Raw genomic sequence first — 19892 nt, forward strand, 5'->3', positions numbered from 1 at the left:
TGCCCTTCACCCACCTTGTTGTGCCAACCACGTAACCTACTCTAGAAACTGCCTAGAATTACCCTACCGCATAGCCCTCTATTTTTCTAGGCTCCATGTAACAATCTAAGACTCTCTTAAAATATCCTGTCGTATTCGCCTCCACCACCGTCACCGGCAGTGCATTCCGCACACCCACCACTCTTTGTGTAAAAAACTTACCTCTGACATCTCCCTTGCAACTACAAAGTACTTCCAAGCACCTTAAAACCATGCCCCCTCGTGTTAGCCATTTCCGTCTTGGGAAAAAGCCTGTGGCTATCCACACGATCAATGTCTCTCATCGTCTTATACACCTAATGAATTCCCTGCATGATTGTCTCCACATGAGTAAGACGATGAGCTCACTGTGGTTTTGATGGTCCCCGGGGCTCTGGAGTAAGGTGGTTAAACTCCTTCTTCCCTGCTCTTTTTAGCACTTTGGGTCATTTTCACTAATTTTAAAGGACTGTGCCTCAGGCAATTGGGTTGCTGCAATGTACCTCTAAAGTATAACGAGTTAAGCTTCGATGGTGCAGAGTCAGAAACCAAAGAGTTATCAGCCTGAGTCAGGGCTCTGGGGCTCCAGAAAGAGATGGGGTCTAGAGTTTACAAGGAGGAGGAAGAGGAATCAGACCAGCAGGATGTGGCTACAAATGAAAGATCAGAAACATTTGGAAACTGGTTGATCGAAAAAAAAATTGGTTAATTTCTGCAAAATACTGGTGGAAATCAACAGATCAGGCAGCAAGTGTGGAGAGGAATAAATGGCCCCTTCAGCACGCCTAGACTGTGTACTCCTCTGCTTTAGTTGCTGCCTGAACTGCAGAGTTTCTCCAGCATTTTGTGTGTGTGCGTCTCTGTATTTCCAGCAACCGCAGAGTCTCTTGTGTTTTATATCTGCATTCGTAAGAGATTGTACTTGGCATTAGATAAACCGAATCCCTCTTGATATTGAGTATATTGTTCTTGGGAGACACTTTCTGCGTTAAACAGCTGCTGAGTTTTCTGCACACAAAAAAAAACCTGAGGTATCGATATGGAACGGCTGCTTGCAGAAACCTTTAATGGCACCGTGATTACCCAGAAAGCTCCGCGTGGCAATATTCGCTGTCGCTGAAGCACCGATCGAATGCGCAGGCGTCAGGGTTGCGGCTGGTCCCGAATATCACGCATGCGCAGTCCACAAAAGGCCTTAGAAGACGTTGCAGGTAAGAGAGCGGCTCCGGGTTAGTTATTTAACACCGACTGAGGGACAATAGTTGTGAGTTGCGGACACCGTGACCCGCAATCCGGGACAGTCCTGTTCTCTTCCCTCTCTCTCAGCCCCACGATCCCTGCACGGGCCCCGGGGAGCTTCCGGCTGGTGAGGGAATGGGAACCGATGGATCTCTCAGACAGAGCTGAGCTCCAGCTGTCTAAATGCAAGGATTGGGAACTCGGAGAAAGGGAACAAAATCTTTTACATCACCAGTTAAGAAAATCACCTTTGTTCTACCTCCAATCACAAACAAGAGAAAATCTGCAGATGCTGGAAATCCAAGCAACACACACAAAATGCTGGAGGAATTCAGCATCAGTACTCTTTTCCATTATTGCTGTCTGGCCTGCTGAGTTCCTCCAGCATTTTGTGTGTGTTGCCTGTTCCACCTCCTCTTCTTCTGGGCTTTTCTATCCGTGAGAACATGTTTTGACCCATTCTGTCTGAGTACATAATTATATCAAACATATTTGCCCTGAGCGACAAATTCTTATTTTTTATAGAGTATATGTATATTGATTAAATCTCTTGCAAAAAAAACCAGAAATAATATTCATTAAAAAAGTGAGGTAGTGTCCAGGGGATGAATGCCCATTTAGGAATTAGATGGCAGAGGGGAAGAAACTGTTCCTGAATTGCTGAGAGTGTCCCTTCAGGCTTCTGTACCTCCAACCTGATGGTAACTGTGAGAAAAGGGCATGCCCTGGGTGCTGGAGGTCCTTAATAATAGACGCTGCCTTTCTGAGACAGGGCTCCCTGAAGATGTCCTGAGTACTTTGTAGGCTAGTACCCAAGATGGAGCTGACTAAATTTACAACCCTTTTTACAAACAAGGAGGTGCATACCAGTTACAGACAGATAGGAGCAAATGCGGTAGTTACAAAGTACAGAAAATTCAAGTGAACACTTATAAAAGGAATAAAAGGAATAAAAGAAGGCATGAGGTTGCCTCAGCAAACAAGGTGAAGGAGAATCCTCAGGGATTCTGCAGATATGTAAAGAGCAAAAAGAGCAGGAGGGACAAAATCTGTTCTCGAGAACATTAAAATGGTAATCCATACGAGAAGACAAAATAGATTGGGGAGATTTTAATTTTTTTTTTTGCATCTGTATTTACTCAGGAGATGGTCACAGAGTCTATAGAAGTGAGGCAAAGCAGCATCAACTCCATGGACCCTGTACAGATTACAGAGGTGGAGGTGTTTGCTGTCTTAAGGCAAATTGCCATGGATAAATCTCCAGGGTGACAAGTTGTTCCCTGGGACTCTGCGGAAGACAGGTGCAGAAAATTGTGGGGCCCAAGCGCAGATATTTAAATCATTCTCAGTGATAGGTGAGGTACTGGAGAATTGGAGGACAGCCAATGTTGTTCCGCTGTTCAAGAAAGGCTCTAAAATAAACTAAGAAATTATACATTGGTGAGCTTGACATCAGTAGGGGGAAAACTATTGGAACGTATGTGCTTGAACAGGATATATAAGTATTTGGATAGATGTGGACTGATTAAGAATAAACAGCTTGGCTTTGTGTATGGTAGGTCATGTCTAACCAAACTAATAGAGTTTCTTGTGGAAGTTATAAGTAAAGTGGATGAAGGCAAGGCAGTGGATGTTGTCTACATGGACTTTAGCAAGGCAGTTGACAAAGTCTCAGATGGGAGGTTGGTAAAGAAGGTTCAGTCATTCAGCATTTAAGATGAGATAGTAAATTGGATGAGACACTGTCTTTGAGAGAAGCCAGAGTGTGGTAGCAGATGGTTGCCTCTCTGTCTGCAGGCCTGTGATGAGTGGTTGCCACAGGGATCAGTGCTGGATCTGTTGTTGTTTGTCATCTATATCAGTAATCTGGTTGCTAACATATAACCATATAACAATCACAGCACAGATACAGTCCATCTCGGCCCTTCAAGTCCATGCCAAATGCTTACTCCCACCGACCTGCACTCAGCCCATAACCCTCCATTCCTTTCCTGTCCACATAGCTATCCATTTTAACTTTAAATGACAACATCAAACCTGCCTCAACCACTTCTGCTGGAAGCTCGTTCCAGTCAGCTACCACTCTCTGAGTAAAGAAGTTCCCCCCATGTTACTCCTAAACTTTTGCCCTTTAACTCTCAACTCATGTCCTCTTGTTTGAACCTCCCCTACTCTCAATGGAAAAAGCCTATCCACGTCAACTCTATCTATCCCCCTCATAATTTTAAATACCTCTATCAAGTTCCCCCTCAACTTTCTATGCTCCAAAGAATAAAGACCCAACTTGTTCAACCTTTCTCTGTAACTTATGTGATGAAACCCAGGTAACATTCTAGTAAATCTTCTCCGTACTCTCTCTATTTTGTTGACATCTTTCCTATAATTCGGTGACTGGAACTGTACACAATACTCCAAATTTGGCCTTACCAATACCTTGAAGAATTTTAACATTACAACCCGACTCCTAGACTCAATGCTCTGATTTATAAAGGCCACCATACCAAAAACTTTCTTCACCACCCTATCCACATGAGATTCCGCCTTCAGGGAACTATGCATTATTATTTCTAGATCCCATTGTTCTACTGCATTCTTCAACGCCCCACCATTGCCCTATACTGGAAGAAGGCCAAATTTAAAGAAATGAGAAAGGATCTAAAAAGCGTGGATTGGGACAGGTTGTTCTCTGGCAAAGATGTGATCGGTAGGTGGGAAGCCTTCAAAGGAGAAATTTTGAGAGTGCAGAGTTTGTATGTTCCTGTCAGGATTAAAGGCAAAATGAATAGGAATAAGGAACCTTGGTTCTCAAGGGATATTGCAACTCTGATAAAGAAGAAGAGGGAGTTGTATGACATGTATAGGAAACAGGGAGTAAATAAGGTGCTTGAGGAGTATAAGAAGTGCAAGAAATACTTAAGAAAGAAATCAGGAGGGCTAAAAGAAGACATGAGGTTGCCTTGGCAGTCAAAGTGAAGGATAATCCAAAGAGCTTTTACAGGTATATTAAGAGTAAATGGATTGTAAGGGATAAAATTGGTCCTGTTGAAGATCAGAGGGGTCGGCTGTGTGCGGAACCAAAGGAAATGGGGGAGATCTTAAATAGGTTGTTTGCGTCTGTATTTACTAAGGAAACTGTCATGAAGTCTATGGAATTAAGGGAAACAAGTAGTGAGACCATGGAAACTGTAAAGATTGAAAAGGAGGAGGTGCTTGATATCTTGAGGCAAATCGGAGTAGATAAATCCCCAGGACCTGACAGGGTATTCCCTCGAAACTTGAAGGAGACTAGTGTTGAAATTGCAGGGGATCTGGCAGAAATATTTAAAATGTCGCTGTCTACAGGTGAGGTGCCGGAGGATTGGAGAATGGCTCATGTTGTTCTGTTGTTTAAAAAAAGATCGAAAAGTAATCCGGGAAATTATAGGCCAGTAAGTTTGACATCGGTAGTGGGTAAGTTATTGGAGGGAGTACGAAGAGACAGAATCTACAAGAATTTGGATAGACAGAGACTTATTAGGGGGAGTCAACATGGCTTTGTGTGTGGTAGGTCATGTTTGACCAATCTATTGGAGTTTTTCGAGGAGGTTACCAGGAAAGTGGATGAAGGGAAGGCAGTGGATGTTGTCTACATGGACTTCAGTAAGGCCTTTGACAAGGTCCCGCATGGGAGGTTAGTTAGGAAAATTCAGTCGCTAGGTATACATGGAGAGGTGGTTAATTGGATTAGTCATTGGCTCAGTGGAAGAAGCCAAAGAGTGGTAGTAGAGGATTGCTTCTCAGAGTGGAGACCTGTGACTTATGGTGTGCCACAGGGATCATTGCTGGGTCCATTGTTATTTGTCATCTATATCAATGATCTGGATGATAATGTGATAAATTGGATCAGCAAATTTGCTGATGATACAAACATTGGAGGTGTAGTGGACAGTGAGGAAGGTTTTCAAAGCTTGCAGAGGGTTTTGGACCAGCTGGAAAAATGGGCTGAAAAATGGCAGATGGAGTTTAATACAGACAAGTGTGAGATATTGCACTTTGGAAGGACAAACCAAGGTAGAACATACAGGGTAAATGGTAAGGCGTGCAGTAGAACAGAGGGATCTGGGAATACAGATACAAAATTCCCTAAAAGTGGCGTCACAGGTAGATAGGGTCGTAAAGAAAGCTTTTGGTACATTGGCCTGTATTAATCAAAGTATTGAGTATAAGAGCTGGAATGTTATGATGAGGTTGTATAAGGCATTGGTGAGGCCGAATCTGGAATATTGTGTTCGGTTTTGGTCACCAAATTACAGGAAGGATATAAATAAGGTTGAAAGAGTGCGGAGAAGGTTTACAAGGATGTTGCTGGGACTTGAGAAACTCAGTTACAGAGAAAGGTTGAATAGATTAGGACTTTATTCCCTGGAGCATAGAAGAATGAGGGGAGATTTGATAGAGGTATATAAAATTATGATGGGTATAGATAGAGTGAATGCAAGCAGGCTTTTTCCACTGAGGCAAGGGGAGAAAAAAAAAAACAGAGGACATGGGCTTAGGGTGAAGGGGGAAAAGTTTAAAGGGAACATTAGGGGGGGCTTCTTCACACAGAGAGTGGTGGGAGTATGGAATGAGCTGCCAGACGAGGTGGTAAATGCGGGTTCTTTTTTAACATTTAAGAATAAATTGGACAGATACATGGATGGGAGGTGTATGGAGGGATATGGTCCATGTGCAGGTCAGTAGGACTAGGCAGAAAATGGTTCGGCACAGCCAAGAAGGGCCAAAAGGCCTGTTTCTGTGCTGTAGTTTTTCTATGGTTTCTATTTACCATGTATGTCCTATTTTGATTAGTCCTACCAAAATGTAGCACCTCACATTTATCGGCATTAAACTCCATCTGCCATCTTTCAGCCCACTCTTCTAACTGACTTAAATCTCTCTGCAAGCTTTGAAAACCTACTTCATTATCCACAACTCCACCTATCTCAGTATTATCTGCATACTTACTAATCCAATTTACCACCCCATCATCCAGATCATTAATGTATATGACAAACAGCATTGGACCCAGTACAGATCCCTGAGGCACACCACTACACACCGTCCTCCAATGTGACAAACAGTTATCCATCATGGTTAGCTGGATTAGCAAATTTGTGGATGACACCAAGATTGGGGGTGTAGTGGACAGCGAGGAAGACTATCAAGGCTCGCAGTGCAACCTGGACCAGATGGAAAAATGGGTTGAGAAATGGAAAATGGAATTTAATGCAGTCAAGTGTGAGGTTTTGTACTTTGGTAGGACCTACCAGTGTAGGTCTTACACAGTGACTGGTAGGGCACTGAGATGTGTTGTTGAAGAAAGGGATCTGGGAATACAGGTCTATATTTCACTGAAAGTGGTTTCACAGTTAGATAGGGACGGAAAGAAAGATTTTGGCACATTTGCCTTCATAAACCAAAGTACTGAGTACAGGAAATGGATGTTACGTTGACTTTGTACAAGACATTGGTGAGGCCTAATTTGGAGTATTGTGTGAAGTTTTGATCACCAACCTACAGGAAAGATGTAAAAGAGTTTGAAAGAGTTCAGAGAAAATTCACAAGGATGTTGCAAGGTCTGGAGGACTTAGGTTATAAGGAGAGATTGAACTGGACTTTATTCCTTGGAATGTAGAAGATTGAGGGGAGATTTGATGGAGGTATATCACAGTTATGAGGGGTATGGATGGGGTAAATGCTAGCTGGCTTTTACCACTAAGATTGGGTGGGACTATAACCAGAGGCCATGGGTTAAGGTTGAAAGGTGAGATGTTAAGGGGAACATGAGGGGAAACTTCTTCACATAGACGGTCATCCAGGTGTGGAATGAGCAGCCAGCATGTGGTGCATGCGAGCATAATTTCAACATTGAAGAGGTTTGTATAGGTACCTGGATGATAGGGATATGGGAGTAGAAAGTTTAAATAGCTCAGCACCAATTCGATGGGCCAAAGGGTCTATTTCTGTGTTGTACTTTACTATGACGGTGACAAGAACCTGAAATAAAGGTTCACTCAAATTCCTTTTAACACCTGTGCAGACCAACCATACATCTCAGTACATGGCGTTAAAACTGTGGCACTTTAAATTAACGGTACGTAAAAGTAAATCCCAGCTGCATGTCAACAAAGGCTATCTGTGTCAGAGTGTTTCAGTTACTGTGGGGCCAGGCACCCATGCAGCTCAGTGGGAACAGGGAGTAATACCAATGGAGAGTGTTAAACTGAGCCAGGTGACAGATTGGAGATGGCAGAAATGCCCCATTCTTATAGAGACAGGAAGAGCATCAGAGAGTTTGATGGTCATTTCAGATACCAGCACTGTGCCCAGTTAGAAGATGATTTCTCTCTCCAACTTGGGTTGAATCTCACTGTAACAGCTTGATGCCAGATCACAGCTTGACAACTAAAATGATCTCATCTGAAATGTTGTCCTACAACCATTGATGGATTTTGTATATCTTTTTACAGGTTAAAAATGACAAGGAATTTGTCTATGGGAATTCAAACACAACACATCGGTTTTGCTGTCTCTCTCTAGATATTTAAAAAGTGGAGCAAGGGATTCAACCAACCATCCTTCCTGCTCAGACTGTGGGGAGGGATTCACTCGATCATCTGACCAACTGGCAGCCCTGTCATTTTACACGGGGAGAGGCCGTTCACCTGCTCAGACAGTGGGAATGGATTCACTCGGTCAACTCAACTGAAGGAACATCAGCAAGTTCACACTGGGCAAGGCCATTCATCTGTTCTGTTGGTGAGAAGGAATTCAGTCAGTGTTCCCACCTGTCGACACACCAGTCAGTTCACACTGGCCAGAGGCTGGTCATCTGCTGAATTTGTGGGGAAGGATTCATTCGGTCATCTGACCTAATGGCTCACCAGCCAGTCCGCACTGGGGAGCAGCCGTTCACCTGCTCGGACTGTGGGAAGGGATTCACTAAATCATCTAAATTGAAGGTACATCAGCGAGTTCACACTGGAGAGAGGCCATTCATCTGCTCAGACTGTGGGAAGGGATTCACTCAGTCATCTCAGCTACTGATACATCAGTCAGTTCACACTGCAGAGAGGGATTTCAGCTGCTCAGATTGTGGGAAGAGATTCCCTCACTCTTCCACCCTACAGAGACACCAGTCAGTTCACACTGGGGAGAGGCCATTCACCTGCTCAGTCTGTGGGAAGGGATTCACTCAGTCATCCCACCTACAGAGTCATCAGCGAGTTCACACTGGGGAGAAGCCGTTCACCTGCTCTGACTGTGGGAAGGGATTCACTAAGTCATCCAACCTACAGATACACCAGCGAGTTCACAGTGGGGAGAGACCATTCACCTGCTCAGTCTGTGGGAAGGGATTCACTCAATCTTCCACCCTACAGAGACACCAGCGAGTTCACACTGGGGAGAAGCCGTTCACCTGCTCAGACTGTGGAAAGGGATTCACTGAATCATCCACCCTATTGGCACACCAGTCACTTCACACTGGGAAGTGGCGGTTCACCTGCTCAGAATGTGGGAAGGGATTCAATCAGTCTTCCAAACTACTGGCACACCAGTCAGTTCACACCGGGGAGTGGCCATTCACCTGCTGTGAATGTGGGAAGGGATTCACTCGGTCATCCAAATTACTGGCACACCAGCGAGTTCACACTGGGGAGAGGCCATTCACCTGCTCTGAATGTGAGAAGGAATTCGCTCGGCCATCTGATCTACAGATACACCAGCGAGTTCACACTGGGGAGAGGCCGTTCGCCTGCTGTGAATGTGGGAAGAGATTCACTCGGTCATCTCATCTACTGAGACACCAGCGAGTTCACACTGGGTAGAGGCTGATCACCTGCTCAGACATTGGGAAGAGATTCTCTCAGCCAAATCAACCAAATGTGCATCATTGAGTTCACACTGGGGAGACGCCATTCACCTATTGTGAATGCGGGAAGGGATTCACTCAGTCATCTAACCTTGTGACACACTACCGGGTTCACACTGGGGACAAAGTTTCAATAAGCTTCATGCTGGATATTTGTCCATCACCGTTGCTGAATGCAATTTCGAGAGTGACTGTCAGTGCTGAACTCTGCAATTATTGCTGCTGCTCACCGCACCCAGTTCTGCACACTGGTCACTGGGCATGGGACTGGAGTTTAATATTCTGGATCTGAGACAAATAAATCAGTTCTATTTTGAACCCTGCCTCTGGTACTTAGCGAATTTATAACACACCTAGTGTACAGTAGAGAGTCAACTCAGGCCAGCTGGGCCCTGCCAGTATTTCAGTTCCGTGACAGTCCTTTTAAATCCTCCCCTGTTGTTCACCTCTCGCTCTCCCTGTGGTGATGGGTTTCAAACAGTCACCACTCTGTGGGTGAAGAGGTTGCCCTTGAATTTTCTGCAGACGGAAGATGTCAAGCTGACTATAGTTCTGTCTGAGATGTTCTTCGCCCCTCTAATCTCTGGGCTGAGGAAGAATGACATTGGTAGTTAACCTCTTTATTCATGGCTCACTTCCACATTATGGGTCATTTTCCCTGCTTTTAAAGGATTGTTAGAAAACACCACTGTCCTCTAAAGACTGAAAGCAGAATGGGAAACCATAAGTTGGATGTTCAACAGAGCAGGGTCAGAAACCGGAGGCAGGTCTGCACAGGGCAGAGTTTGGGGCTCTGGACGATGGTCGGGGTAAGAACGTATGATGAGGAGAAGGGAATCAGCAGCGGGGCATGGTAACGAATGATAGAGTAACAGCATTTGGAAACTGACAGAGAAAATCTTTCGGTTGTCTGACTGATGACACAAACAATGCCTGTGGTGAGGTGTTCCACTGGTCGAGGACATGTGTGTGTTGGGAATGGTTTTATCTATTGAGGGAGTTGTTCCTGCTTGTTTATGCTGTAATATTATATCCATATGATTATTATGGATGGTCTTATCTGAAATAATGTAATGATTATCATATAATTTGTAAGACTTTGACTCTAAAACTGGATCAGGCTTGAATTTATGGTGGCTTTATGAAGTGATGGAGGGCATTCATGAGTTTGTATTTTAAAGCAAGAGTTTGGTGAATGATATTTGCCACTTGATTGTACCTTTGTAAGTATACAGATTGAGTTAAACTGCTGCAGGATCCTGGAATGTGTTGGATTGTGTCTGGTTTCTATTGGCATTTTCTGCACTTACTGCCTTGTTTGTTTGTATTTTGTGTATTTTTGATTTTGTTTCCTTTTGTTAACCACCTTGTCCTGTATTTCTGCTTGGAACCCCTCTGTTTCTGGGAAGAGGTCTCCAACTCTCAGTCAGGTACTCGATGCTTCCTTGTCACCGTCTCGTCTGCTCAGATCGTTGGGATGTCCCCATGGAGGGTCATACTCATTCCACTGGTTAATGTTTTCTTCCATAGTGATGATTCATTTATCTGAATTAGTATCTCATTTAAATTTTCTGGTCTGTATTTCTTATCACGATTGCATATACACACCTGGAGTGCTGAATCCTGTTCATTTTTGATGAAAATATATACCTAGAAGTTTTATCTGACTGTTGTGTGATATTTTTTCATGTGTGTTACTCGTCTTCCTCCTTCTGTCCAAGATAGTTGAAAGGGGTTTTCGACTTTTATGTTACTGTGGAGGCTAATTAAAATGGCGTCTTTGTTATGTTAATCTGGGGAATGCGGCTTTGTTGTGAAAATAGTCTTTTATAAATTGTCATTTCAGTTCTTATTTAACTTTGTAAATTTTACTGATTGAAATGGGACCAATATATTAGATTAGACAATAGACAATAGGTGCAGAAGTAGACCATTTGGCCCTTCGAGCCTGCACCGCCATTCTGAGATCGTGGCTGATCATCTACTATCAATACCCGGTTCCTGCCTTGTCCCCATAACCCTTGATTCCCCTATCCATAAGATACCTATCTAGCTCCTTCTTGAAAGCATCCAGAGAATTGGCCTCCACTGCCTTCTGAGGCAGCGCGTTCCACACCTCCACAACTCTCTGGGAGAAGTTCCTCCTCAACTCTGTCCTAAATGACCTACCCCTTATTCTTAAACCATGCCCTCTGGTACTGGACTCTCCCAGCATCTGGAACATATTTCCTGCCTCTATCTTGTCCAATCCCTTAATAATCTTATATGTCTCAATCAGATCCCCCCTCAATCTCCTTAATTCCAGCGTGTACAATCCCAGTCTCTCTAACCTCTCTGCGTAAGACAGTCCGGGCATCCCAGGAATTAATCTAGTCAACCTACGCTGCACCTCCTCCACAGCCAGGATGTCCTTCCTTAACCCTGGAGACCAAAACTGCACACAATACTCCAGGTGTGGTCTCACCAGGGCCCTGTACAAATGCAAAAGGATTTCTTTGCTCTTGTACTCAATCCCCTTTGTAATAAAGGCCAACATTCCATTAGCCTTCTTCACTGCCTGCTGCACTTGCTCATTCACCTTCAGAGACTGATGAACAAGTACTCCTAGATCTCTTTAGATTATGAGGACACACAGTCCTCTTTTATTGTGATTAAGTAACGTATGCATTAAGAAATGATACAATGGTCCTCCGGTGTGATATCACAGAAACATAAGACAGACCAAGACTGAAAAACTGACAAAAACCACATAATTAAAACATATAGTTACAACAGTGCAAGGAATACTGTAACTTGATGAAGAACAGGCCATGGGCACAGTAAAAAAAGTTCAAAGTCCCTCGAAAGTTCCATGATCTCAGGCAGACGGGAGAAGGAAGAAAATTCTCCCTGCCGTGCTTCCAGCGCCGCAAACTTGCCGATGCAGCATCCTGGAGGCACTGGACCACAGTCCATCTCTGAGTCATCTGAAAACTTCAAGCCTCCGACCAGCCCTCCGACACCAAGCACCGAGCACCATCTCTGCCGGGCACTTCAACCCCAGCCCCGGCCGCCAGCAACAGGCAAAGCTGAGGATTTGGGGCCTACCCTCTGGAGATTCTCGATCGCACAGTAGCAGCGGCAGCGAACCGGGCATTTCAGAAATTTCTCCAGTTGTTCCTCTGTGCTTCTCACGTCTGTCTCCATCAAATCAGGATTGTGCACGGCCCCCTATTTAACAAATACACTATCATTTCACCGTCGTGCCGCCATCTTCACCTCCCGCCATTATATATTTTCATAAAAGTAAGGCAACGTCACCACAAACGCAGAATACTCTGCAGATGCTGGGGTCAAATCAACACACACAACATGCTGGAGGAACTCAGCAGGTCGGGCAGCATCTGTGGAAATGGATCAGTCAACATTTCGGGCCGGAACCCTTTGTCAGGACTGAAGAGGGAGGGGGCAGGGACCCTATAGAGAAGGTGGGGGGAGGGTGGGAAGGAGAAGGCTGGTAGGTGCCAGATGAAAAACCAGTAAGGGGAAAGATCAAGGTGTGGGGGAGGGGGAAGCGGGGAGGGGATAGGCAGGAAAGGTGAAGAAGGAATAGGGGGAAGCACAATGGGTAGTAGGAGGAGACGGAACCATGAGGGAGGTGATAGGCAGCTGGAGGAGGGGGCAGAGTGAAACTGGGGAGGGGGAAGGAATTACCGGAAGTTGGAGAATTCAGTGTTCATACTAAAGGGCTGGAGACTACCCAGATGGTATATGAGGTGTTGCTCCTCCAACCTGAGTTTGGCCTCATGATGGCAGTAGAGGAGGCCATGTATGGACATATCTGAATGGGAATGTGAAGAAGAGTTGAAGTGGGTGGCTATCGGGAGATCCTGTCTGTTTTGGCGGATGGAGTGGAGGTGCTCAATGAAGCGGTCTCCCAATCTGCGTCACGTTTCACCGATGTAGAGGAGACCGCACCAGGAGCACCGGATGCAATAGATGACCCCAACAGACTCACAGTTAAAATGTTTCCTCACCTGGAAGGACTGTTTGGGGCCCTGAATCATGGTGAGAGAGGAGGTGTAGAGACAGGTGAAGCACTTCCATTTGCAGGGATCAGTGCCGGGTGGAAGATCCGTGGGGAGGGACCAGGGAGTTGCGGATGGAACGATCCCTGCGGACGGGTGGAGAGGGAAAGATGTGCTTTGTGGTGGGGTCCTGTTGAAGTTGGCGGAAGTTGCGGAGGATAACGTGTTGGATCCGGAGGCTGGTGGGGTGATAGGTGAGGACAAGGGAAACTCCGTCCCTGTTGTGGTGGCTGGAGGATTGGGTGATGTCCAAAGTGCGGACAATGTTGGAGATGCGGGTGAGGGCATCATTGATGGCAGCAGAAGAGAAACCACGATCCTTAAAGAAAGAGGACATTTGAGATTTCCTGGAATGGAAAGCCTCATCCTGGGAGCAGATGCAGCGAGGATGGAGGAACTGGGAATTGGGGATAGCATTTTTGCATATGCCAGGGTGGGAAGAAGTATAGTCGAGGTAGTTCTGAGAGTCAGTGGGCTTATAGAAGATGTCAGTGGACAATCTGCCTCCATTTAACCAATTTCCCCCGCGATCAATAAGGTATGACTGTGACTATGACTGTACCTCTTCCCACCCTGACACATGCAAAAATGCTACTCCCTATTCCCACCCTCCCCCACCTTTTCTATAGGGCCCCTGCCCTCCCTCTTCAGTCCTGACGAAGGGTTTCGGCCGGAAACGTTGACTGTTCGTTTCCACGGATGCTGCCTGACCTGCGGAGATCCGCCAGCGTGTTGCTTTGACCCCGGCGTCTGAGAGTATTTTCTGCATAAAGAAACGCTCATTAAGGTGCTTTTAAATACGAGCGCTCGCCCACAGGTGACGTCACACAGCCCCCCCCCCACGAGCATGTCGTCACACATGGGTTCCCCACACCGGGATCTGCCCTCACATGCGCGGTGTCTGATGTCACCCACGCGCCGCCGTGCTCGAGCTTTATCGGTTTAACGGCTGAAAAGCAACGCTTCACGAACTGCGCTATTGCCATTGGTGCGCAGGAATGTCAATCACTGGGTACCCCCCAATAGCGGAAGCGAACCAGCGGAGTAGGCGTTAACCCTGCCGAAATGGTCGTCTGCACCGGCTACCACGCCACCAGAGGAGAACAAATCCCAAAGAAAATGTCCCTTTTTTTAAATTTATTTCCATTTCCCTCCGAGGGAAGTTGGGGCGTTTGTGAAGCGTCTCCTGCGGCCGGAGTCTGATGTATCGCTGAGAGGTAGGAGGAGACCGCTCGGCCCGTCGGTTTGATGCCGGTTCCCCGGGGAGGGAGAGGATGAAGACGGTGAGAGAGGGGGCGGACAGGATGTTTGTCCCGGTGGGGACAGGAGGGGCTCATCTGTGGAAATGTCTGAGCCCACGGTGGTGGCGATTCACCACATTGGGGTGCAAACACCGGCAGACTGTTGCCCTGCAAGCGGGGCCAATGGTCCGGGCAAAGTGACAATTATTTGTGTTTTGTTGAGATTGTACCGGGAATATGGTGTAAAATCCCGCTCCCCACACTAACACGGGTTATACAGACCAAAGAACAAACTGCCGGAGGAACTTAGTGGGTCGGGCAGCATCTGTGGAGGGAAATGGACCGTCAACATTTCGGGCCGAGACCCTCCCTCTGGACTGAGAGTGGACGGGAAATAGTCCGAGAAAAGAGGTGAGGGGTGGGGATGGGGCAAGAGCTGGGGAGTGAGAGGTGGGTCCAGGTGAGGGGGAGGTGGGAAGGTGGAAATAGTGACAGGGGTGGGAGGTGAGTGGTTGGGGCAACACGGGGCTGCAGAAGATGGAAACTAATTCCATAGAGGGTTAACAAAGAGGTTAGAGAGTATTTGCTATAGAGAGTGCAATGAAGATTCACCAGACTGATCCCTGGGGTGGTGGGGTCATCATATGAAGAAAGATTAAATGTGATAACCCTTTCATTTAGAGAATCGAGGACTGAGAGGTGAACACATTGAAATGCACAACATCATTACCGGTTGAATCAGGGATCCCAGTCTCTGAAAAAGGGGGTGGACTGTCTGGGGACTGAGATGAGGGGAAATGTCTCCACTCCGAGGGTGGTGAATGTCTGTAAATCCCCACCACAGAGGGCGGTGAAGATTCGGTGATCGTTCTCACATAAAACAGAGGCCGGCAGATGTGTGGAGACCAAAGGGATCGAGGAAATGAGGATCTTGCAGAAACATGGGGCTGAGATGGGAGAGCAGCCATCATCTTGTTGATGGTTAGAGGGGTGGAATAGCCACCTCCTGCTGTTTCTCACTTGGTGTTTCAGTGTTGTTGTCCCGTGAGCCCGGAGGAATGTGAATAGAAATGAGTGTTTATAAACATAGACTGATTTAAATGGAACCTGCACATTTCCAGTTTGGGTCTGAATTGTGTGTCGGACCAGGATGGGAATTGAGCCTGTGACTCTGTGACCTGGAGGTGGAGGGAAAGGGACAGGGAAGATATGGAGGGAAAAGGTAACTATGCATCTGGTGTAAATATGTAATAATGTGGGAAATGCAGCGGATGGGTCGGGCAGCGTGTGAGGGGCGAGGAGCAGAGTCACTGGTTCAGGTGGGAGACCCTCCACCACGTTTCTGTGATCCCGTTTCCTGTTCACGTTTTCCTGCAGATCTGCAGCATCTGCCGGTCACTGCTCTATGTGTCTGTGTAGCTTCCTCTTTTGCCCGATCAGACAAGGCAGTGAGATCCGGATCTGTCACGTCCTCTTGTTGTGGGTGGACAATATGTTTTTTCCTGCAATATTTTCAGCATGTTTCATTCCACTGTTTTTACCTGCTGAAGTGCGGCCAATGTTTCTGGATGTATGACACATTTATGTGAGAAGTTAGCCTTTTGTATTTATCTGAGCTTCTCATAATGTGTACAGTTTAGTTAAGCTTCACTCTAGAATTTCCAAAGCAACAACCCGGTCAGTCAAATAGTTCCACACTGTTAAAATAGTTTATTACATTTTAAATTTTGTACTAATTACATAATTTAATTATTTAATATGTATATTCTTATTTTAAATCACAATTGTTAAAATCTATTTGCTGCCACAGAGACAACAAATTTCATGACATATGCTGGTGCTATTAAACCTGATTCTGATAATTGGTATGGGAGACCCACCACCGGTCACCTGATCCCAGTTACCGCAGATCGTAATGCGAGATTGAAACCTTGTCTATTTATTTGCATTCCTCAGAAATGACAACAGTTAAGTGTCCTTCTCTGGCTCCAAAGCAGAAGTTCAGTCTGTCTAATATTTCCACACAATTAAAGTGGGGAACTTGTTTATTATCATCACATACTGAGCTACAATGAAGATCTTGCCTGGCATACCATCTACACAGATCAATACATTACGACAGTACATTGAGCTGATATACGACAAAACAATAACTGTAACAAAGCATTATGGCTGCAGAGAAAGTGCAGTGCAGATAGACATATGGTGTAATGTCACCTCAAATTATATTGTGAGGTCAAGTCCATCTTATCGTACTAGAGACCATTCATTTGGTTTATAACGGCAGACAGGAAGCCGTCCTTGAGCCCGGTTGCAGGTGCTTTAAGGCTTTTGTATCCCTTCCCGATGGGGGAGGGGGTTTTCAGCAAGAATGCCCAGGTTGTGAGGATTTTGAGTACATGGCCTGCTTTTCTGAGGCAGGGGAAGTGTAGGAAGAGTCCATGGAGGGGAGGCTTGTGTCTCTGATGTTCTCTGCTCTCCAAAGTTCTCTGAAGTTCCTTGCAGTCATGGGCAGAGCAGTAGCCATACGAAGGCGTGAAGTACCGACAAGAAGCTCAGAGACCTCAGCCTTCACCCTACCTTGTGTAGCTGGATCCTGGACTTCCTGTCAGATCTCTGGCAGGTGGTAAGAGTGGGCTCCCTCACCTCTGTCTCTCTGACCCTCAGCACACATACCCCACAGGATTGTCTCCATGGCCCCTCCTTTACTCTCTGTATTTCCATGACTTGTGTCGCCACCCACAGCTCCAATCTGCTAATCAAATTTGCTGATGACACTACATTGATTGGCCTAATCTCAAATAATAACTCCTAACCGATCAAATACCTCCTGACAAGGCTCAGTCCAAACAAACTTTTCACCCTTCTTCAGGAGATTAGTCAGAGGAAAAGTGATATCAGCAAAGTTCTTACAGAACTTACACTAATATCCAACCATTCCCAGAAACCTTCTAAGAGCCTTCTTACCAGTCAGAACAGGAACTTCAGAAATTGCCTAGACTTTTGCCTTGACCTACTACATAGCCAAGATAGGTCACAGTGGCATGGCCAAATTCACTCTTAGCTAAGTTAACTGTAAGGTTGGCCTGGGAAAGGCTGTCAAACAGCTTTTCTACTGCAGAGATATGCTCTTCCCAAGTGTCACTCCCTGTGACTAACTCATCAATATAGGCAACTGTGTGTTCTAACCCTCAAATTACAGAATCAATCATTCTCTGGAATGTTCCTGGAGCATTTTTTATTCCAAACGGCAAAACACTGTATTCATACAACCCAGATTGTATCACAAATGCAGAAATTTCTCTACCTCTGTCCGTCAATGGAACACACCAATACCCTTTCAACAGATCAATCTTCATTAGAAATTTAGCTTTCCCAACCTTATCGATGCAACCCTAGGGATAGGATAGGCACCTGTTTTTGTTACTGCATTTACCTTTCTATAATCAGTGGAAAATCTAACACTACCATCAGGTTTGGGCATAATAACGCAGGGTGAGCTCCAATCTGATGTTGAAAGCCAAATAATAGTATTTTTCAGCATATATGCAATTTCTTGCTCGGCCAATTTACACTCTTCTACGTTCATGTGATATGAGTGTTGGTCTAATCAGTTTGGCTTGACCAATATCTACGTCATGTACTGCGACCGTGGTTTGCTTGGGAGCATCGGGAAATAAGTCTTTAAACTTCAGAATTAATTTCTTCAGCTGTTGTTGGTTTGGCTGCAGACGAGCCAACTTGTTATCAAAGTTTTCTAGAACAACCGAGTTCATTATCCTAACTGGGACCATGTTTGGCTTGTGAAAAGTCTCAGACGAGTCAATTGTTTCATTCTCAGGGTTGCCACATTCATATGTTTTGACAACAATACTCACAGATGGTGCCTGCTTGTCAAGATAAGGCTTTATCTTATTTATATGTACTACCTCTGTTAGTTAACATCGGTCAGCTGTTTTAATAACATAATTCACATCATTAATTTGAGAGACTATTTCATACGGTCCATTGAATTTCACCTGAAGTGGTTTCATCAACATTGGAAATAAGGCAAGCACCTTATCCCCCACCTGGTATTTTCTTTTGCATGCCCGCTTATCAAACCATAACTTCATTTTGTTTTGAGAAATGTTTCAGTTTTGTCTCGCTAGACTACAGGGTTGTAGTTTATTTTTGAACTTCAAAACATAGTCTCACAAGTTAACATGTATATCCCCATCAATCCACTGTTCCTTTAACAAGGTCAAAGGTCCCCTCACTCTATAGAACATAGAATAGTACAGCACAGTACAGGCCCTTCGGCCCACAATGTTGGGCCGACCCTCAAACCCTGCCTCCCATATAAGCCCCCACCTTAAATTCCTCCATATACCTGTCTAGTAGACTCTTAAACTTTTCTAGTGTATCTGCCTCCACCACTGACTCAGGCAGTGCATTCCACGCACCAACCACTCTCTAAGTAAAAAACCTTCCTCTAATATCCCCCTTGAACTTCCCACCCCTTACCTTAAATCATGTCCTCTTGTATTGAGCAGTGGTGCCCTGGGGAAGAGGCGCTGGCTATCCATTCCTCTTAATATCTTGTATACCTCTATCATGTCTCCTCTCATCCTCCTTCTCTCCAAAGAGTAAAGCCCTAGCTCCCTTAATCTCTGATCATAATGCATACTCTCTAAACCAGGCAGCATCCTGGTAAATCTCCTCTGTATCCTTTCCAATGCTTCCACATCCTTCCCATAGTGAGGTGACCAGAACTGGACACAGTACTCCAAGTGTGGCCTAACCAGAGTTTTATAGAGCTGCATCATTACATCGCGACTCTTAAACTCTATCCCTCAACTTATGAAAGCTAACACCCCATAAGCTTTCTTAACTACCCTATCCACTTGTGAGGCAACTTTCAGGGATCTGTGGACATGTACCCCGAAATCCCTCTGCTCCTCCACACTACCAAGTAACTTGCCATTTACTTTGTACTCTGCCTTGGACTTTATCCTTCCAAAGTGTACCACCTCACACTTCTCCGGGTTGAACTCCATCTGCCACTTCTCAGCCCACTTCTGCATCCGATCAATGTCTCTCTGCAATCTTTGACAATCCTCTACACTATCTACAACACCACCAACCTTTGTGTCGTCTGCAAACTTGCCAACCCATCCTTCTACCCCCACAGTAATAAAAATCACGAAAAGTAGAGGTCCTAGAACAGATCCTTGTGGGACACCACTAGTCACAATCCTCCAATCTGAACATACTCCCTCCACCACCACCCTCTGCTTTCTGCAGGCAAGCTAATTCTGAATCCACCTGGCCAAACTTCCTTGGATCCCATGCCTTCTAACTTTCTGAATAAGCTTACCGGGTGGAACCTTGTCAAATACCTTACTGAAATCCATATAGATCACATCCACTGCACTACCCTCATCTTTATGC

At 45.4% G+C, this 19892-nt stretch overlaps 1 protein-coding gene across 1 annotated transcript; it reads left to right on the top strand.

The window, feature by feature from the left end:
• Window positions 1-1196: 1196 nt before the first annotated feature.
• Window positions 1197-10800, top strand: LOC140207738 (uncharacterized). The gene is made up of 2 exons (XM_072276297.1): window positions 1197-1229; window positions 7749-10800. Exon 2 carries the CDS (start codon window positions 8154-8156, stop codon window positions 9105-9107), a length of 954 nt encoding a protein of 317 aa, XP_072132398.1. The 5' UTR covers window positions 1197-1229; window positions 7749-8153; the 3' UTR covers window positions 9108-10800.
• The last annotated feature ends 9092 nt before the right edge of the window (window positions 10801-19892 follow it).

Source organism: Mobula birostris, chromosome 13 (assembly GCF_030028105.1).
Source record: "Mobula birostris isolate sMobBir1 chromosome 13, sMobBir1.hap1, whole genome shotgun sequence".
NCBI classification, from domain to species: Eukaryota; Metazoa; Chordata; class Chondrichthyes; order Myliobatiformes; family Myliobatidae; genus Mobula; species Mobula birostris.

What these genes read in the sequence shown, in the direction of transcription:
- LOC140207738 (XM_072276297.1), top strand. Translation starts at nt 8,154, where the DNA reads ATGGCTCACCAGCCAGTCCGCACTGGGGAGCAGCCGTTCACCTGCTCG.